The sequence below is a fragment of the Arachis hypogaea genome, chromosome 20 (genome assembly GCF_003086295.3).
Source record: "Arachis hypogaea cultivar Tifrunner chromosome 20, arahy.Tifrunner.gnm2.J5K5, whole genome shotgun sequence".
Taxonomy (NCBI): Eukaryota; Viridiplantae; Streptophyta; class Magnoliopsida; order Fabales; family Fabaceae; genus Arachis; species Arachis hypogaea.
In genome coordinates this window covers 103,833,309-103,855,290 of record NC_092055.1, presented here as the reverse complement: position 1 = coordinate 103,855,290, position 21,982 = coordinate 103,833,309, and the positions used below count along the sequence as shown (strand labels likewise).

General features: G+C 34.2%; 1 protein-coding gene across 1 annotated transcript; it reads right to left on the bottom strand.

Annotated features, from left to right (window-relative positions):
• Positions 1 to 10,090: 10,090 nt before the first annotated feature.
• LOC112784102 (transcription factor RF2b-like) lies at positions 10,091 to 13,005 on the bottom strand. Its single transcript, XM_025827219.2, has 4 exons — positions 12,476 to 13,005; positions 11,891 to 12,023; positions 11,165 to 11,249; positions 10,091 to 10,604 (listed from the first exon to the last, which is right to left on the bottom strand). The coding sequence occupies exons 1-4, from the start codon at positions 12,886 to 12,888 to the stop codon at positions 10,225 to 10,227; spliced, it is 1,011 nt and encodes a 336-aa protein (XP_025683004.1). The 5' UTR covers positions 12,889 to 13,005; the 3' UTR covers positions 10,091 to 10,224.
• Between the last annotated feature and the right edge of the window lie 8,977 nt (positions 13,006 to 21,982).

The following is a 21,982-nucleotide window of genomic DNA, read 5'->3' as shown; positions in this document are numbered from 1 at the left end:
CCAACGCATTACGCTCAATCAAGAAAGCCTTGAACTCAACTTCTGACCTTTCTTTTTCTGTCATTCTGTTTGCCATTGTTGACACTGTTTAATAAAGGTTATTAGATTATACTACGCGGGGAAAAAGAAGGTGAAGCCCTGTTCAACTATCATTCATGGAATAGTAACTATGGCCTGTCTACGCCTTCTTCCAGCAGTTCCATCTGCGTCTTCTTCCGACAGTTCCGTCTGCATTCTGTTTCAGCAGTTCAATCTGCACTCTGTTTTAGTAGTTCTATTTGCACTCTTATTGCGCTCCACGCGTCCTCTCTATTTTATCGCGCTCTACGCACCCTCTTTTATTGCGCTATACGCGCCCTCTGAAGATCAATCTTATCGCGCTCTACGCGCTTTTTTTTAAGATCGCTGCTTGCTCTCTCTCCCTCAAGCACATTATTTCCTTTTATATTTTTGCCGTCGGCAACTCTAGCTTCATCGCACGCATCTACCTCTGCATCACTGCGCCACACGCGTCTTCCTTAATCATTTCATCGGAACTTATCCAAACTGTGGATTATTTTCAATCCACCAGCTTGCGGAGGCGTATTAAACTACTCTTCTACCTTAGTCCTTGACAACAATAAAGAAGTCTCATGGCCCACAAATTCAGCCCAACAGAATATATGAAGTCAGTTTTAATGTTAGTCTTTATTATTTTATCTTATCTTATATTTATCTTATATTTATTTGTTCTTATCTTATCTTTATTTGCTTTTATTTTTCATAGGCCTATGCTCTATATATATTTAGTTTTACCTTCATAATTTACAATTCAATTCAATTTAATCATTCAACAATCAATAAAAATTCCTTCATTTTTTCTTTTCTTTTCCTATTCTTTCACAATTTTATCATGGTATCAAAGCAATTCCTGTTTTTCTTGGTTCAAAGCTTGGATTTCTTGATCTAATTTTGATATCTCTTTTTTTTTTATATAAAATTCTTCCAATTCTTGTTACCTTTTCTTTGCTTTCATCATGGCATCTTCCATAAACATTGTGGCCAATTTTTCCATCTTCTCAAATGCTAAGTGCCATTCACCCAACATTGCCTCACACTTCAAACATTCTTTATTCGTCTTCTTACTTAGCCACTCCAAAATCGTAGACTCGTCATCATCTTCCTCCTCTTCCTCTTTTTATTCCTCTTCTTCTTCCTCTTTCACACACTCTACTTCTTTGAATTCATCATCACTTGTGTGAACCTCTTCCTCTTCCTCTTCCACCCACTCTACTTCCTTGAATTCATCCTCACTTTTGTGAACCTCTTCCTTTTTCTCTTCCTCTTCTTGGTCTTTTCCATTATCATGATCTTTTTCTTCTTCTTCTTCTCTCTTGGCAGAATTTATACTGGTTTCATCAGAACAGTAGTATTACTGTCAACAAAGAATAAAAATTGATCAAGGCGACAGAGGAAGTATACGCCAGTAACGAGAAGAGACCAAAAATACATTAAGAAAGTTGGATTAACAAAGATGCATTTCCAGAGAACCGCAGCAGGCATAACCACCACCGGCAACCTCTCCAGAATGAAGAGGATTCTCCCTACCCACAGTGACATCTGGGTGGTTGCCACGACAGTATAGAACCACCGAAATACGTAGAATGCGGATATGATGGTGTAGGTAAATAGCACCAGAGAAATAAACGACCATGTGTGAGGATCATCTGTGCTAGGGCAAGTGGCCACGGTGTGTGCTGCACATGGCCACCATATTGAAGCAGTGACGATGGCGATGAAAACTAACGCAATACGCTCAATCAAGAAAGCCATGAACTCAACTTCTGACCTTTCTTTTTTTGACATTCTATTTCCCATTGTTGAAACTGCTTAACAAAGGTTATTAGATTATACTACACGGGGAAAAAGAAGGTGAAGCCTTGTTCAACTATCATTCATGAAATAGTAACTATGGCTTGTCTACGCTTTCTTCCGGCAGTTTCATCTACGTCTTCTTCCGGCAGTTCTGGTGCATTCTATTTCAGCAGTCATGTCTGCATTTTATTTCAGCAGTTCAATCTGCACTTTGTTTTAACAGTTCCATCTGTACTCTGATTGCGATCCATGCGCCCTATCTTTTTTATCGCGCTCTACGCACCTCTTTTATTGCGCCATATGCGCCCTTTGTAGATCAATCTTATCGCGCTCTATGCACTTTTTTTTTAAGATCGCTGCTTGCTCTCTCTCCCTCAAGCACAACATTTTCTTTTATATTTTTTCCATCGGCAGCTCTAGCTCCGCCGCACGCATCTCCCTCTGCATTACTGCGCCACACCCGTCTTCCTCAATCATTTCATCGGAACTTATCCAAGCTGTGGATTATTGACATCTTCCATCCACCAGGTTGCGGGGGCGTATTAAACTACTCTTCTACCTTAGCCCATGACAACAATAAAGAAGTCTTGTGGCCCACAAATTCAGCCCAACAGAATACATAAATTTAGTTTTAATTTTAGTCTTTATTATTTTATCTTATCTTATATTTATTTGTTCTTATCTTATCTTTATTCGTTTTTATCTTTCATAAGCTTATGCTCTCTCTCTCTCTCTCTCTCTCTCTCTCTCTCTCTCTCTATATATATATATATATATATATATATATATATATATTAAGTTTTACCTTCATAATTTACAATTCAATTCAATTCAATCAATCAACAATCAATAAAAATTCCTTCATCTTTTCTTTTTCTATTCTTTCACAATTTTATCATGGTATTAAAGCAATTCCTGTTTTTCTTGGTTCAAAGATTAGATTTCTTGATCCAATTTTGATATCTCTTTCTTTATAAAATTCTTCCAATTATTGTTACCTTTACTTTGCTTCCATCATGGCATCTTCCATAAACATCGTAGCCAATTTTTTCATCTTCTCAAATGCTAAGTGCTATTCACCCAATATTGCCTCACACTTGGAACATTCTTTATTTGTCTTCTTACTTTGCCACTCCGAAATCGTAGACTCGTCATCATCTTCCTTCTCTTCTTTTTCCTCTTCTTCTTCCTCTTTCACCCACTCTACTTCTTTGAATTCATCATCACTTGTGTGAACCTCTTCCTCTTCCACCCACTCTACTTCTTTGAATTCAACATCTATCACTTTTGCGAACCTCTTCCTCTTCTTGGTATTTTTCATTATCATAATCCTTTTCTTCTTCTTCGTCTTCTTCTCTTTTGGCAGAATTTATACCAGTTTCATCAGAACAGTAGTTATTACTGTCAACAAAGAATAAAAATCGATCGAGGAGGTAGAGGAAGTATACGGCAGTAATGAGAAGAGACCAAAAATATATTAAGAAAGTTGGATTAACAAAGATGGATCCCCGGAGAACCGCAGTAGGCATAACCACCACAAGCAACCTCTCCAAGATGAAGAGGATTTTCCGTAACCTCGGTGACATCTGGCTGGTCGCCACGGTGGTATAGAACCACCGAAATACGTAGAATGCGGGCATGATGGTGTATGTAGGTAAACAGCACTAGAGAAATAAACGACCAAATGTGAGGATCATCAGTGCTAGGGCAAGTGGCCATGGTGTGTGTTGCACATGACCACCATATTGAAGCAGTGACAATGGCGATGAAAACTAATGCAATACGCTCAATCAAGAAAGCCTTGAACTCAACTTCTGACCTTTCATTTTCTATCATTCTATTTGCCATTGTTGACACTGCTTAACAAAGGTTATTAGATTATTCTACGTGGAAAAAAAGAAGGTGAAGCCCTATTCAACTATCATTCATGGAATAGTCACTATGGCCCGTCTGTGCTTTTTTCTGGCAGTTCTATCTGCACCTTCTTCCTGCAGTTTTGTTTACATTCTATTTCAGCAATTCAATGTGCACTTTATTTTAGCAGTTCCATCTGCACTCTTATTGCACTTCACGCGCCCTCTCTTTTTTATCGCACTCTACGTGCCCTCTTTTATTGCGCCATACGCGCCCTCTGAAGATCAATCTTACCGCGCTCTACCTGCTTTTTTTTTAAGATCGCTGCTTGCTCTCTCTCCCTCAAGCACAACATTTTCTTTTATATTTTTGCCGTCAACAGCTCTAGCTCCGCCACACGCATCTTCCTCTGCATTACTGCGCCACACACGTATTCCTCAATCATTTCATCGGAACTTATCCAAACTGTGGATTATTGACATCTTCCATCCACCAGCTTGCGGGGGAGTATTAAACTACTCTTCTACTTTAGCCCATGACAACAATAAAGAAGTCTCGCGGTCCACAAATTCAGCCCAATAGAATACATAAATTAAGTTCTAATTTAGTCTTTATTATTTTATCTTATCTTATCTTTATCTTATATTTATTTGTTCTTATCTTATCTTTATTTGCTTTTATCTTTTATAGGCCAATACTCAATATATATTTAGTTTTACCTTCATAATTTACAATTCAATTCAATTCAATCAATCAACAATCAATAAAAATTTCTTCATTTTTTATTTTCTTTTTCTATTCTTTCACAATTTTATCAAAACTAATATTTGCATTGTTATAATCAAATTAAATGAAAAGTGTAACACAATTTTACATTCCATATATTAATAAAAATAACATTACAAACATCTTTGATCTCTTATCACGTTAAATCGTGACTATAACTAAAAAAAAATTTGATAAAAAATAAATACTACATTGTTTTTAGTATTATGTCATGGTTTAAAATTGTGCTCATAGCTCAATAGTTACAGTTTTCTGAACTAAGATTGTGATTTTTTTCGTTGCTAAAATATATGACTATAAATGCATAGTCACGTTTTGCTTAAACACTCTATACTCATTCACAAAAATAAATATAGATGGATGATTGTATAAAATATTTTATACTTTTAATATATCAAAATTAAACTATTTTAAATTTACATACTATATGTTTATTGTTAATAGTTAATAAAAGTAAGGCGGTAACTTTAAAGCCAAGATATCTTCATCATTTGAATTAGTTTAATTTTTACTGTACCTATAAATCCTAAATCGATATATTACTGCTGAGGAAATAAAGAAGCGTTAAAAGATTATTTGAAATACGCCAAATGGACAAGTTGTGTGGTGTGGTTGCGTTCAATCAAAGAACTAACCATTAACAAGGCGTGCGCGTTTAATAAAAAAGACTTGAAGGATGGTTAATTTGTTTCTTAATGTAACAAAGCTTTCAATTCAATGCTTGAAACAATTAATTGATCTTAGTGATGTTCCTTTTTGTATCCATGTGGCCATTAATATGAAGAGAAGCTATGGAAAGAGTTGTAGGAAAAGTGGTGAAGATCTTCTATTGGGCCCTACCATGTTACTAGCACATGCATGTCCCGTTCTTTGCGGCCCATTTTATTCATTCCTCATTGTCAGAAAAAGATAAAAAGAAAACAAGAAAATAACATGCAAACAAATTTGGATTATGACTTGTAGATAAATATGTTAATTAACTAATTAATGATTAATCTATCTCCAAGTGGATAATAATATCAGTGATGGCTGATGCCTGACGGGTATGCAACATGAGATTCTTTTTATTTTATTTAGCCATTATGAATATTATTAAACGGTGCAGAATTTTTTCATAAAATTAAAAGATGGTGACCCATAAGTATAACTGTATAACATGTTTATAATTTAGCTTTGTAGGAAATGAAAATAGAATTGTATCTTTCAAAAAAAAAGAAAAGAAAATAGAATTGAAAAATTTGACATTCTTTCCTTGTGACATAGTTCTTTCAATATTATATATAGATCTAACTTTTGTATTTGAAATTTTTATAGTAGAATGTGATGTCTATGGTTTAAGCACGAGTATTAGTATAATTCAGAAAAAATTCAATAATTTTAGTTAATGAAAAATGTTAACAAACTTGGTTCTTGAGTTCAGCCATTCCCCCCAAAACTCAGTTAATAAGTACCTGTGGCCTTAAATTTATGGGGAGTGCTAGGGGAATAATGAAAATTTTGAACAACATGAACAACCACCAATCAAATGAAAATACACTACACTCTAATTTAATGCTACTAATGAAATTTACTCTTTTAACCCTATTAATTCACATTGTTTACACATTGTTCAAAAATCTTGTTGGTTGCTTATACTTTTCCTAAATTTATTAATTAAGGCAATGAAAAACTCCTATATATTAATTATCAATTAGTATTAGGTTGACAAACCTGCTAATCTTGTCTTATTATGCATCGAAAAGACAATAGAGGATGGTTCCTACGAGTGATTATTATATGTGAAGGAACAATTTCTGCTCATTTTTACTGAAGGATGTTTTCACCTTTTTTTTTCTTCATTATTTCCCCATTAATAAAATTCCTGGGAATTCACCCTAGATTCATACATTAAAAGCAAAAGATAAATAACCAATTGAACTTTGAGTCTCCGCTTTTTCAGTGCTAGCTAGTCAATATTTGTGGCTTTACCGCAAATTAAAGAAAGAAATTGAAATAGAATAATGCAACATCTAAGATATGGAGTGCGAAAACTTATGTCAGTTTTTGATAGAGAAGCGGAAAATGGATGTCCAAAATGCGAACGACCAAAAGGGAAAACCATAAAGTCACTTGCCTAAGCATTTATGAGCATGCAACATTCCACGTTTCTTGTTCATATATATGTGATAAACTGATAACTGAAAAGGCTCAATAATTATGGCAAGGAAGAAATTTTAAAACAAGGAGAAAATTGGTGCTTGAAAGATCAAAGTATTAAAATTATTAGGAGAATATCGTTTCAGGGTAGCAGTGGGTGAAGGACACTAGAAATGAGATCCACAAATAGGGTATGTGGACTAAAAGAAAAGAAAAGAAGAGTATTGTGATTTGTGAAAGTGGCTTCCACAAGGGTTGTCCCCAAGACCACTTGGCCAACATGCAAAATATGATGTAAAGACACACACAAATAAAGCATTATATGGATATGGATTTTGGAATTGAAGGCATTGACGTAAAAGGGTGGTTTGAGAGGTCACATTTCAAGTGGTAGTTAAGTAGTGCAGTGGTCACATGAATTTTGAACATATAAGACCGGTCTTTCAGAAGAAATGCAAGTTCAAACTACCATGTTCCAAAATCCAAACCCTACCATGTGAAATTATTTAAGAGGGTTGTAACCAATTGAGTTTTCGTTACAACATGTTTGGTGCCCACATATCTGTTGAACTGTTATGTTGTCTCTTATCTACTTTGGACCCTTAGGTTAGTTGTTTCAACAAGTGATTAGGTTGAGGTTGTTAACAAGTTGAAATTAGGTTGAGAACGAAGAGGGATAGCAGTTATTTTGATGTTACTACTTACTATGTTGAACAATAGTTTCATTCTTGACTTGCGAATGTTAAATTTGAAATGTGCACTGAACTGGTCAGAATTCTTATTTTTTTGGATCTGCACTTGGAACAATTTCTTTTCTTAACAAGAATTTCAAAGATAATATTACCAACTGAATCATTCGACCAAGGTGAGAGAAATATATAATGATTCCCAATTTATATCTTTTGTTTATACCCAAGAAAAAAAAGTAGTTATTTTAAAAGATTTTAATCCATTTGAATCACTTATAAGAACAATTTTTGTTGTTGTTAAGGCACCGTTTGGTTGATATACATGTATGCCAAAGACAGAAATATGATAAGATGTATTTTTTGTTTGGTATGTAAGACACATAAATAAGAGAGACATGAGTATACAAATATACTCACAAAAAATATGTATCATGTGTCTCTCCAATTAGTTGAGACAATAATTTTTAGTTTGAGACACTGAAATTTTTACAATTTTATCCCTTTAATATTTTTGTAATTCCATCCATATTCTTAGCATTTTCAATCTAATTTCCTTTTCTTTAACCACTCTTCATTTCCTCTCTCTATAATCTATCCATACCCTATCCATGGCTGTTGCCCGACTTTGGACTTTGATGGCATCGCCCTTCATTCTCTTTATGGTGGCATTGTTTGTCTTCTCTTTGGTATTGTTGGTCTTTCTCTCCCTTTTACATTTCATTCTTCCTCTCTTTGGTGGCAGGAGCAATTGCAGATCTATAGTGAAAACAACCATAAATCTCATTACAAATTTAGTCTTTTTACATCGACTCTGCCCTTCTTTCACCTCTCCTCATCTTCATATTCTTTTCATTCTTCTCTATCTCTTTCTTTTCTTTCATTTACCCTAATGCCTTGTTTTACCTTATATTTAATTTGTATTTATTTAAAATTTTATTTTTTAATAAAAATTTTGAATCTGTTTGTATTGTTCAATTGGGATGCTATTGAAGAATTTTTTTTTATTTTATAAATGTTGAATTTGAAATTGAATTTTATTTGTGACGTTATTTATTATGGATGGAGTGATAACTCATTCTCTGTTTGAGTTGATGTTTAAATTGATGGAAATTTGTGTTTGTTATGCTGTTTTTTTTAGCAATTTTGTTAGTTTTGATGCTTATGAGATTGATTTTGTTTTGATTAAGAATTACTGGATTAAGAATTACCAAACAAAAAAGAATCTGTGTTGGTTTGAAGATGGTGATGCCATGGTAAATTGTAATGATTTTGAAAGAGAGTGAAAAGGTTGAAGTGATGATGGCGATATAGGAACGATAAGGGTAAAATTGACTTTTTAGTAGAATTATGAGTTGTATGTTCAGTCGATGTCTTATTAATTACCAAACACAATACAAAATTAATTTCTTCTTGTACCGATGTATTCTTATGTATTTGTGTGTACGTTTTCATACTTTCGAAACAACAACCAAATACAGCCTAAAGGCACAAGGGGAAAACGCTAAAATTTGAATCCATGTTCTTCATGTATAAATTTTATGTTTACTTATGATCTAATAGTCTCCAATTTAAACATTACAACATTACTTAAATTTTTTTTATCAGATAAATTGGACAACTTTTAATCCTAAGTATTATAACATTAAAACCCATCTATACTACACACTCACACATACAATACTTAAAGCAGTCTCATCTATCATTTAATCTTATCAAAATTTAAAACTGGGTATAACATATCAAGAGGCACCATGATTTGCCACTTGAACTAATGCTTCCACTCCAACATTACCTAAGCAATGCTTTCATGGAATCTTGGCAAATGTGAAACAAAAAAGCCTGAGTGTTGAAAATTAAAAGGATGAACGAACGAAAAAGACAATAACGGATAGGATAAACTATAAAGGAAAAGAAGGGATCATAACAATAAGCAGTGTTCGCCATTCATTTTTTCCCGTAATTTTTTTTGGACATGAGAATAACTAGTAAGATATGTGATTGTGGACATTTAAGGCACTGTTCATTCAGATGGATCCTTCAAAAGTGACAGTAGAATAGCCAACGAAAACGTCAGCCTTTTTGTCCATTTCTACGGACACATGACGACCTAACCAACATCCATTGCATACCAGTTGAATTCGCAAATGAAATTGATGACAAATGCTTATTTGTACAATGGGTTATAAGGAGAGAACTGACACAAACACCGGTTAATGGGTTATTAAATGGAAGGCCAATTCTATTCGGCCTATGAATTAATGCTTAAATTTTACCTACTTTATTTTTTGTAATAAATTTTAAATTTTTAAAAATTATTTATTTTTATACCTTTTAAATTAAATATTAATTTTTAATCTTTTTTAATAAATTAGGCATCACCTTTTAGACACTATAGCAATCACCTAAATGAAATGTCAAATAACTAATTTGGATTGGTCGAGTGGTCAACTCACATAAGCAAGTGTTGGGAGTATGAATCTCACCTTGTGCATGCAGCAACATTGGCCAGTGACAGACCCTTAAATGAAGTTCATATCCGTAACAGATTAATCTTTGGCCTATCAGGATAGAGAATACCGTGGGCAACAAAAAAAATAGAATGTGAAATTAGGCAAATATTATCAAAGTTGTTATAAAATAATTTGTTAAAAGGAAAAGAAAACCTGTCATATAATTCAAAAATAAAATAACAAAAACCTGTCTCACTTGAGCTCATACATTAATTTGAACCCTAATAAAAATTGGGAGGAGAAGAGGAGTGAAGAGATCAATGAACAAGACAAAAAAATGTGAATTTTTTATAAATGAATTGAATAGAAAAACAAAAATCAATCACTTGTGTCAGACTATGAACAATCTAATTAATAAACAAGGAGGTGAGACATGTTGGTCAGTCAAATTTAAATCAAAAGGCATTGTTGATTTTATTAACAGAAATGGAGGGACCATCATGAATCAGAACATGAGGGATCGGATGACTTATGTCTAGCACCTGAAATTGGCCAACAGGAACAGGATCACTTGGCAACATGTTTGACAAATTGTATGGAGTAGCTACATCAATCAGCGGTTGAGGGGAAGACATATTAGGCAATAGTGGATGCAAAGGAGGCATTTGCATGGTGTGAAGTTCGCTTGCAAAATGTTGCAGTTGAAGCGAGAAGAAAGGAGCTTGAGAATATGAAGCCCGTTGCATTGCCAAACTATTCGAATTGGGACGAGTTACCATCTCTCCAGTAGCAATCTTGAGTCTATCAACTTCTTTTTTCAGTGCTTCATTCAGAGCTATGATTTTTTTTAACCAAAGAAAAAGGATGGTTGAAGTCAAGCGTGTTACATAAATCACAATATATTAGCTGAAAGATTAACAAAAACAAATACACTCTTAGTTAGTCATTGAGCATGAGGGGGGAAAAACTATTTTTGAGGAGTGCAAGCAATCTAATACTTATGAAATTGAACTAAAAATTGCATAAAAGGTTGTAAACAATAACATCTCAGAAAATAATAATTCTGCATTTCTGCTCATATTGAGGAAAAAAAAATCCTCATTATCAATCTGGCTTCATGTCATGATCCATGTCATGAAGACATGGATCATCCATGTGAAAGGCAGAGGAAGACTTAGGAAGACCATCTATGAGGTGGTCAAATGATATCTACATGTAAACGATCTCTCTGTAGACATGATACATAATAGAGCTCAATGATGTCGTTTGATCTATATAGCCGACCCCACCTAGTGAGACAAGGCTTCGTTGTTGTATTAATTTGGCTTAAAAAATTCTCATATTTTCTTTGTATGATTGAAACATACCATCACATATTTATCCAAAAATACATACCATCACATAACTTAGCTTGTTGCTCCATAGCTTGTAAGCGTAGCCTAAGTTCAGTATTTTCAGTAGTCAAACCAGTTGTATCTCTCTGAAAAAGATTTTTCGCAATGAATAAGTCTTAGGTAGTATTATATGAATGTGTTAAGCCTTCCATAACCTACTAGAAATTTTACAACTAGTAAACAACACACATTTAAAGAAAACAAAATGCCTTTAAAAGGAAAACAGAAAACATGCCAAAGAGCAAATAACAAATGACCAAGGAATAGATAGGTGGTAACTGTTCTTGATATTTACAAGATAACATATCTAAACTACACATGAAACAAAATCAAGTATATCGAACAGGAATAGGATCCTCACACATTAAGGGATCATCATGCAGCAGATCGAATGATACGGAACAAATATATAGCATGAGAGGACCCATATCCTGTCCAACCAATCATAAGTAATGAACTTTTATAATTCAGAAAGTTAAATATTCGCATCATGTTTTATGTTTTCGTGCCAATACTAAATAATAAGGAGCCTAACATATCAATCATTATGAATGATTAGAGTTTTGGGACAAAGTATAGCACACATTAATGCAGGTATATTGTAATGTACTGTGCATAATTAGGATGAAGTAATGATACATGCATTAATGTGTGCTTTAAAAAAAGCAAGAGAATGAAAGAGAAAAGCACATGTATACTAGATGGAATGAAGGCAGCTACTAAGAACCTGGAAAAGATTTAATTGGGCTGAAAGAGTAGTTGCTTCTGTTTGAAGAACCTGAATTTTTCTCTCAAGCTCCACCACATAACAAGCTCTCCTCTCCTTTGAGCGGGCCGCCGACTTACGGTTGGCCAAAATCCTGCACAATTCGGGGGTATCCTCTTTAACTAATAGAAATATGAATCACCATTTAAAAAAGGAATCATGAACAGCACGATTCCAGAGAATACCATGCATTTTCTGTTTAAGTCAATTTTAATATTTCATTGACTAAATGTGAAAATTGATTTATGCAATAGATACATTGTCTCCCATCAGTTATGAATTTGTTCACCAAATCACCATTGTAAATGCTTTTCAACTTTTCAACTTGGGGGCAAGTGGCAGAGAGCGCCACTATGGACCGTTGTGGCCCATGCAAGTGCACAATCGCATTTCCTTTTAGAAAAAGAAATGATCTAAAAAATTGAATCAAAATTTTCACCTAAAGCTAACTTACAGGTTTGAGCTAAGCTATAATAACGCTATTATTCCTATGACAATTGAATATGAAGATTGAATAACGAATGAGAGAGAGAGAGAGAGAGGAACCTCTTGGCTCGCTTGGGATCAACGGTCCATAATTCAGCAAGCTTGTCAGGGGACATGGCCTTCTTGGCCTCAATGCCTTCCAACAACAACGAAGAAGAAGAGGCGTCATCCGCCGAGTTGCTACGCCGGTGACCAGGCCTCACGGTGGTTTTATTGGTATCTACAATGGGCGCGGGTGCAGAGGCAGGTGATAGCGGAGGTAGTTGGTGGTCGGATACTGGCTTAGAGAGGGATTCAGCTGCTACGGAAGATGAGGAGGAGGAGATGACGGTTTCGTTGTTAGGAATGGAATTTTTGAAATCAAAGGAATCAACATCCAAATCCACATCCATATCGAGATCGAGATCAAATTCGTCGGGGATTCGGACATGTAGCTCCGATTGAGTTCGACGGTGGTGCGAGAACGAAATCATTTTTGGGTTTTTTTAGGAGAGAGGAGAGGATAATAAAACTAACTCTCTCTCTCTCTCTCGTATTCGTTTCGATGATTCGATCAGATCAAGATGTGTTAATTTTCCATTTTCCTCATGACACAGTTAGTTTGCGGTTTGGTTCGATATTTAGAAGAAAAATCATTCGAACCAATTATATATAAAATACTAGCATGATAACCCATGCAACTGCACGTGATCCATGTATTTTTAAAATTTTTAAATAAAGAATATTAAGATAAAATTAAAATATGTTTGATAAAAATACATATGTTATATTAATATTCAAATAACAAAAAAATTATTCTTACATTAAAATAGTATCACAGAATATAATAATTATTTAGCATGTTAATTAATATTATAATATGAAATTTAGAGCACACGATAAGATAAACATAAAAATAGCAATAACACAGTTCAAAAGATAAACATGAATAAGAACTATAACCAATATAATTTATGTATATAAAAAAGATTTCTTTGATTCATCATGTTAAAATAATTTATTTCTTGGATAATTTTTTTTTACAAAAATATAAGTTGTTATTTTTCAATACTAATAGAGATTTATCAAAAAGAGAGGACCGAATGCATAAAAAGATGAAGAACTTAAGGAAGATTTACTATTTTGGCCTTTCATTTTGTTTATTTTCTAATTGAAGAAAAAGAGAAAGGGAAAAAGAATAGATGTTTGAAATTTCTCATCAAACTTATTATTTTCCAAGACGAAAGAAAGAAATAGAGAGATAAGTGTAAAGGCTTCTTTGCGCAACTTCAACTCGTTCCTACAAATCTCTCAACCACTATCTTTTAATCCAAACTCTAACTTAGATGAGAAAGAGCACACTATAGAGGACGTTGCTTTTTGGTTTATCTTTTATTTTTTTTCTTTTTCTCTTTCTCTTCTATTCTTTATTCCTAAATATTGTGAAAGTGACGCTTGAATGAATACTCCATTGCTATTTGATTGTACAAAATATAGTTTATTTTTAATATACCATTTGAAAAATAAAGAGGTAGTATTTTAAAAATGGTTCCTAATGTGCCTCTAAATTTTTTCCAACTTATCATATTTAAGAAGCATGAATTCTTAAGGGTGCTGATAATATAATCGACAGATACTATTTTTTTTCTTCGCTAATTTTCAACCATATGTAAATTTTCAAAATAATAATGAATCCCAGTGGAATCATTTCAGAAAACGAAACAGGTAAAGCGAAAAAAGCAATAACTTTAATGGTTTTAAAAAAAAATAAAGGTGATATGAGTAATATAATTATGCAGGTGACTTAACAACGGTACAAATAGTTATTCAGAATCACAAAATCAAAATATAAGAAAAAATCCCTAATAGATAAGTGTTGTCGACACCTATTTTTCAATTCAGTCATAGATTCGTTTGTGATCGATAAGTGTTGCAGGAAAACATAAATGTCATAAAAAATCTAAGTAATACTCCAAACATATTCAGCCTTAATTCATGAATAATCTTTAATCATAAAAATCTTCATGAAGTGTTTCACAGAGTATCTTTAATATGCAGACATTACTTACAACTTATAAAAAATGTTGCTAACAACTTCCAATAAGTTATATTAATGACTATTCTTAAAAAAATGTTGATTATCCCAAAAAAGAGATATAAACTAATAAATTATGAAATGATTATGGAGAGTGGCATCCTCATGATTTTTCACCTATTAAATTTACAATGAGAACCTACTATGTGACCATATTGTCCACCCTACTTTAATCCCCAACATTTGGTAGTTTCTTCCAAGCTAGTTCTTCTGCTATTCAACATCTTTGGCTTTAGCTTCTTGCTCTAAATTTTATCTGTTTGAATAACTCAATGCGTTCATTTTCAAGAACATGTTGCAAACATTCATGGTGACTCCATAAACTATGCACATAAGCTAATAAGCATAACATAAAATATAGTATGGAGAGATAACAATTTACCTTGTCATCAATCTCAGCTTCTCTCTAAGCATGAAGAATGCTCATGATGGAACTTTTCTTGGCATACTCAAGTACATATTCTACTATCGGAGCAATTAAATTCATACTTGAACCAACTCAGCAAACTCTCCAAAAACACACTTTTTCATAAGAATAATCACTATAGTTGGGAATCCAAATTTCTTTCTCCAAATAAAAAAAATATATTTGGATTCTCACTTTGCTTTCCGTTGGAAATATAAATTTCTTTTATCAAAGAAATCATAAGAACTAAAGTTTCACTCTTTTGGTTGTTGTAACCTTTTGTAACATCAACTGATTTTTTATAGTTATGGACCGTTCGAAAAAGCAAATATCTATAGCTTCAGCATCATCTTTTTGAGCATTTGCATTAAACAAAATGTACACTAGATATAATTGACTATAGCTATAAGCAAAATATATTGATTGATTAGTGAAATCCTTGAAAAATATTAGATGTTGCATTAAAATATATCAATTGTTATACTCAGACGGATTGATCATTTTCATATCAAGGATTAAGGTAGTTTCAGTATGAAGTAAAAGTATAAAAGGAGAACACTCCATTGAAAGAAAGAAATTGATTCCACCAAGTTGGCATCACAACAGCAAAATTAAGAACATGAAATGACTACTATTTCAGATACAACTTAAAAGATGTGACTACATTAACACATACACTATTAGTGTCATGCATATATGTATTCAGCTCTTCTTCATCTATGGTATAGTTATGCAAAACCCAATTAGTCCACTCGCTTCTGTTTTAGTGATCAAACCACGTCTGATTAGTTTTTCTTTAAAAAGATTTCCTAAAGATTAGAACTTTTCCAGTATTTGAAATTTAGCCACAAAATATATTTTATCTTGAAACTCTATGTTTTTATTATGTGTTGTTCAATTATACAAAACCTTAATAATAGATAGATGATTGGATCTAAATTATCAATTGTCGCTATTAGCAAAGCATAATCAGCAATGTTTATCAAGCACACAATCATATTACCCCCAAGAATATTACTCGAGAAAACAGAAAGCAGAATATTACTAATTATCTGATTCAACCTAACTAACAATACTTGGATCTAGTAAAATTAGGCCAAATTCTTTGCAAGCTTTCAAAATCAATTTGAAACAAAAATCATAAAGTAATAGAAGCACTTAAAAAAATACAAAAAACATAGTGAATAGAAACTCGATAACAAATGTTCACATAAAAGAAAAAGGGCTGGAAGCTAAAATGTAACAAAGCAGTTAAGAACTAAAAGGAGCTCTAACAACAAAACAACCAAAAAACTGGAAGCTAGTCATTCAACCCTCTTATCCCAGATTAACAAATTTCTTAAACTACAACTTGAGGTGTTGCAAGCCTTTCAATTAGAATCCTGCAAGAGTCTTCAAAATTCAATTTAATAGTTGAACATTTAATATTATTGTCAAACAGTTCAAAAATTTCAAGAACCATCTTTCACATATCCTAAATGAGCAAATAAACGTTACACAACTAACCTCAAACGGATCACTCTGTAGAATGCCACTTGATAGGTAAATGGAAATAAATTTTCCAACATCATATCTACTATACCTAAATGTCATTTGGGTAAGGTCATCGGTTCCAAATAAAAAGAACTTATCTTCATCAGCAATCTATACAAATAGATAATAAAATTAGTCAGTTTAAATAAATAATTAAGAGTACGAGAGAATAGAAATTTTGAGTTCATATATACATTTGCTAATTGCGTTCCAATAAACGCGCGGGAGACACTCCCCTTTGAAGTGACCCATTACTACACTCCACTCATACGATTCCTAGTTAAAAAGCCTCGATTGCTAGAAGCAATTAATGATTCAGAGGGTGGGGGATCAAATCCTTTACAATGAGAGAAGTTATAAGGTATCCATACCTGAGGAACTCATGTTTTATAATATGCCTATGTGCTATGCTTGGATTCGATATTTGGTGGAACATAGCTCCTGAGAAATTGCTCTTAAGACCGCCTGCTTTGTGCTCCCCGAATCTTAGTACCCTTTTGAGAGTAGCTCGGGATACTTTCTTTGATAAAATTTATAGCATTCACCCTCATGTTATCAGCCCATGTAACTATCTATTAAAAAAAAAATATAAAATTGATTATAAGCTATACATCTTATTTAATATTATAAATCAATTACTTGGAATGAGTTGAAGTCCACCAAAACTCAAGTGAATTACATGCATCTTATTCAAACCACACCAGTCCATTAAATATAAAGTCTAAGAAAATTCATAGAAATATAAACTCTATTTTTCAATTGATAGATACTAAAAATCAAATATTAATAAAGGGGGGACATAAAAAGTATACGAATGAGTAAAAATAAAAATTATTACAGAAGAAGAAAAAAATGATAAAAGGATAAGAGAGGTTAAAATTAATTAAAATATATATATATATATATATATATATATTGTATTTTTATTTTTATTTTTATTTTTTTTCTTTTTTTTAATGGAAGAAATAATACAAAAAAAAAAGAAAAAAAGATGTAAGGAGGGGAGGGGGTAAGGATCATGGTTCAGGAGGGAGGGGGCTGGGGGACGTAGTTGAAGGGAATAGGATTATATATATATATATATATATTAGGCGTTGTAAAATAGGGGGTGTGGGGGTTTACAAGTGGGAGTTGTTGTATGAAGCAAGGTTGGGGGGTGGGGGTAGTGTGTGTATAAGGAATGGGGGTGGGGTCACGAAGGGTGTCACGGTTTTGGTTGAATGGAATAATTGTGGAAAGGAATAAGGCAGGAAAACAAGGGATATGCTTCAGATATTGATGGGATTTGATTTGGAAGTAGGGCGCCTCCTAACTTGGCGTAGCCTTCCCTCCTGAACTCAAGTTAGGCGCCACCCATCCAGCAACAAACTTCAAATGGTACGCATGACTTTAGGCGCCATCCCTCTAAGGAACAACACCAAAACGCACGCATTATTGGTGCCTAGTTTGAAGGAGTGAAGTTAGGTGCCATCTCTCCAGCAAGCATCTTTAAATTGAGTTTGTATGTGGCGCCTAATTTGGGGTTCTGAAGTTAGGCGCCACCCCGTTTGCAACAACTTCTTCCAGGGTGTCCGAAGTTCTGTCTTAATGCACCTGTTTCCGTTCTAATCATTCTGCATGATCAAAATACACGTAAAACAAAGGAAAAATAGTAGAACTCGAACAAAACTAAATAAATAAAATCAAAGTAAAAAAAAAAAAATCAAACTTAAGGATACGAAAACATTGGGTTGCCTCTCGACAAGCGCTTCTTTACCGTCACTAGCTTGATGGTCAGCTCCTCTAAGGAGGAGGATCATAGGGGCTCAATTCTTCGCCCCTCACTGTGAACTTCTTTCCTGTGTTCTCATGGATTAACTTTACATGCTCAAGAGACAGGATCCTATTCACTGTATGAGGAAGGATTGGGCATGCAGTGAATACCACCTTCATTCCTAGGGAGAAGTCTTCAGTGAGAATCTTTTTATTTCTCCATCCTCTGGGTACTTTCTTTACTTTTTGAGAACCTCCTCCTTGGTGGATGACGCATTCCCGACACCAAACTTAGGTTTGATGTCAGGGAAAATTTTAGTGATTGTCACCAAAGGATGTTTGAGCTGCAGATTCTGTTGTGTATCATCAGGGGGTTCTTGAAGATTTGGATCAATAGGCTCAGTCTATATGCACCTCTCTTCTTTACCTGTTGAATGTATATCTTTGAAGACATGAAAGACCAGTTACTCATTATGAACTCTAAGCACTAATCCACATGCAGGCTTTATAGAGGCATTCTCATCCTCCCCCAGTGTCAAGAATCACAAAATCTGCTGGGAGGAAGAACTTACCACTTTGACCAAGATATTCTCCACTAATCCACATACAGGCTTTAGGGATTTGTCTGCCATTTGTAATGCTATCCTTGTGGGTTGTACCTCTTGGATTTACAATTTCTTCATCACAGACAAGGGCATTAGATTTATGCTTGCACCTTGATCACATAGGCTTTCTCAAAGGTGGTGCTTCCAATGGTACATAAAATTTGAAAGCTCCCTGGATCTGGCATCTTCCTTGGCAAGTTATTCTGAATTATGGCACTACATTCCTTAGTCAAGACCACTATCTCATCTCCCTTTAAAGGCTTCTTCTTTGACAACAACTCCTTCATGAATTTAACATAGATATGCATTTGCTCCAAAACCTCAGCAAAAGGAATATTGATTTGCAACTTTCTGAAGACTTACAAGAACTTTAAAAACTGCTTGTCCTTGGTCTCCTTTTGAAGTCTCTGAGGATATGGCATCTTAGGTTTGTATTCAAGAGCCTTAGGTAATGTTGGATGTATGTCAAGAGTGACTGGAAAAGGGTTGTCTGCACGCCTAGGAGGGGCGTGTACTACTGTGTCTTCAATCTGCTCTGGAGCTTCTTTTTTAACTGGCTCTTTAGTAACTTGTGCTTCCGTACTTGCCACTTGTCTACTTATCAAGGTTATAACCTTACACTCCTCTCTTGGATTTGGAATTGTGTTATCAGGAAGGCTATTAGAAGTCCTCTAATCAATTTCATTAACTTTTTTGGCTAATTGACCCATCTGAATCTCCAAGTTCTTGATTGATGCTCTAGTTTCCTGTATAAAACTCGCCATTAGTGCTTTCAAATCAGTGTTCTTCTATGATTGAGAATTTTCTTGCTGAGGTAGTTGTTGTTGAGATGACTAAAACTGGTGGTTATTGAAATTATTCTGTTGAAAACCACCCTGAGGATGATTATTAAAATTTTGTGGCCTCTAAGGTTGCTCTCTCCACCCTAAATTTGAGTGATTTCTCCATCCCTGATTATAGGTCTTTCTAGGAACATTCCCCATATAGTTGACCTGTTCAGAAGGAAATCGAGCATAGTCATAATTCTCACCTTGAATGAAGCTACCATTTATGTCATAAGGAGCCTCTTGAGGGGCATTCTGAGCATTAACAGCTGAAACTTGCATCCAACTTAAGTGTTGAGTAAGCATATTAATCTGCTGAGACATAACTTTATTCTGAGCAAGAATAGCATCCAAGGTCTCCACTTCCAAAATGCCTTTCTTCTGAGGAGTCTCAGAGTTTACAGGATTCCTGTTAGATGAGTAGAGATATTGGTTGTTAGTCAATAAGCTCAGTCGTCTCTTTAGGTGTCTTTTTCATGTGCAATGAACCACTTGCAGAATTATCTAAACACATTTTGGACATTTCACATAGGCTCTCATAAAAGATCTCCAGCTGAGTCTATTTAGAAAACATGTCAGGGGGGCATTGACTGGTCAGCAGCTTGTACCTCTCCCAGCCTTCATAGAGGGTCTCACCATCTCTCTGCCTGAAGGTCTAAACATCCACCCTTAGCTTAGTCAGCTTCTGTGGTAGAAAGAATTTAGACAAAAATCCAGTGACTACCTTATCCCAAGTGTCTAGGCTCTCCTTGGGCTGAGAATCTAGCCACAACTTTGCTCTATCCCTCACAGCAAATGGAAAGAGCATGAGCTTGTAAACCTCAAGGTTCACTCCATTTATTTTCACAGTGTCACAAATCTGTAGGAAGTTAGAGATAAATTGATTTGGATCCTCCTGCGGGAGTCCATGATACTGACAATTTTGCTGCACTAGAGTGACTAACTGAGACTTCAGCTCAAAGTTGTTTGCAGCTATAGGAGGCATCACAATACTGTTCCCATAGAGATTTGGATTGGGGGTAGTGTATGAGCCAAGCACTCTTCTAGGTTGTTCATTCTCATTCGGATTTTTTACATTGGCATTAACAGGACGATTATGATCCATAGTGGATTCTGCAGCTTCCTTTTCAAAGGTCTCACTTAGATTTTCACTAGCCTTGTAAAGTCTAGCTTGTTGGAAGCGCCGCCTCAAAGTCCTTTCAGGTTCAGGATCAAAATCTATGAGAGGTTCCTTGTCCATATTCCTGCTCATAAACAAACAGAAAATAAGAAAACTGGAAGTCTCTACGTCAGAGTGCAGAGAATTCTCAGTGAGGTAACCCGTGTAAAAGGAATAAAATAAAACAACCAAATAATTAAAGAAAAAGAAATTTTCAAAAATTGTAATTAAAATTAAGCTAAAAAAATTTGAAATTTATAAAAAAAATTGAATAGGAGAATTAAAATAAAATTAACTAGGTAACACCAAACTTAATTTCAGAAATTAAGGAAAAATACTAGTTAAAATTTTCAAAAATTAAGGAGCAACAATTAAATAAATCAAAGCTAAAACGCCTAATCTAAGCAATCAAACAACTAATAGTTGTCAATCACAGTCAATCCCCAGCAACGGCGCCAAAAATTTGGTACGGAATTTATAACCCACAAACTAACCGGCAAGTGCACCGGATCGTACCAAGTAGTACCTCAAGTGAATGAGGGTTGATCCCACGAGGATTGATGGACTAAGCAACAATGATTGTGTGATTTACTTAGTTAGACAAATAAAAAATGGTATTTTGAGAGTTCAAAAGCATTAACAGTAAATTCAGAATAAACTAAAGCACGCAGTAAATTGGTGTGAATAATATGGGAGAAAACAGTTAAGGTTTCAGAGATATTTATTTTCCGGATTAACTTTTCTTACCAACTACTTTAATCATGCAAGATTCAATTCATGGCAAACTATATGTGACTAAACCTTAATTCCTTAGACCTTTTTACTCTCCTCTAACCTTCATCAATCGCCAATTCCTTGGTCACTTGATTCCGATTAGAGGGTTAAGTTTAAAACTAGTATATGTGCCACAAAAATCCTAATTATCTAAATATAAGAGGATTATATGTCACGTATCCCGTTAAGTCCAGATAATTAGTGATTTAGGAGACATTGTTTTCAAGCTGTTGTTCAAGTGAGACTCTCTAGAGAATCACAATCAAGACTGTTGTTCAAGCGAGACAATCTTCTAGAGATAACTCTCCCGAGATTCACAAGAACTCAAATAGAATAAGGGTCATACTTCCGTTCCACCCAGATTTATAAGATGAAGAACGAAAACAAATTCTTGAAATTGAAATCAAAACAGTAATTATAATAGAAGAGTAATAGTGTCA

What these genes read in the sequence shown, in the direction of transcription:
- LOC112784102 (XM_025827219.2), bottom strand. Translation starts at nt 12,888, where the DNA reads ATGATTTCGTTCTCGCACCACCGTCGAACTCAATCGGAGCTACATGTC. An exon ending in GATCCCAAGCGAGCCAAGAG is followed by an intron (nt 12,024 to 12,475) that starts GTTCCTCTCTCT and finishes CGAATTGTGCAG; the next exon opens with GATTTTGGCCAACCGTAAGT. An exon ending in CCCAATTAAATCTTTTCCAG is followed by an intron (nt 11,250 to 11,890) that starts GTTCTTAGTAGC and finishes AATCTTTTTCAG; the next exon opens with AGAGATACAACTGGTTTGAC.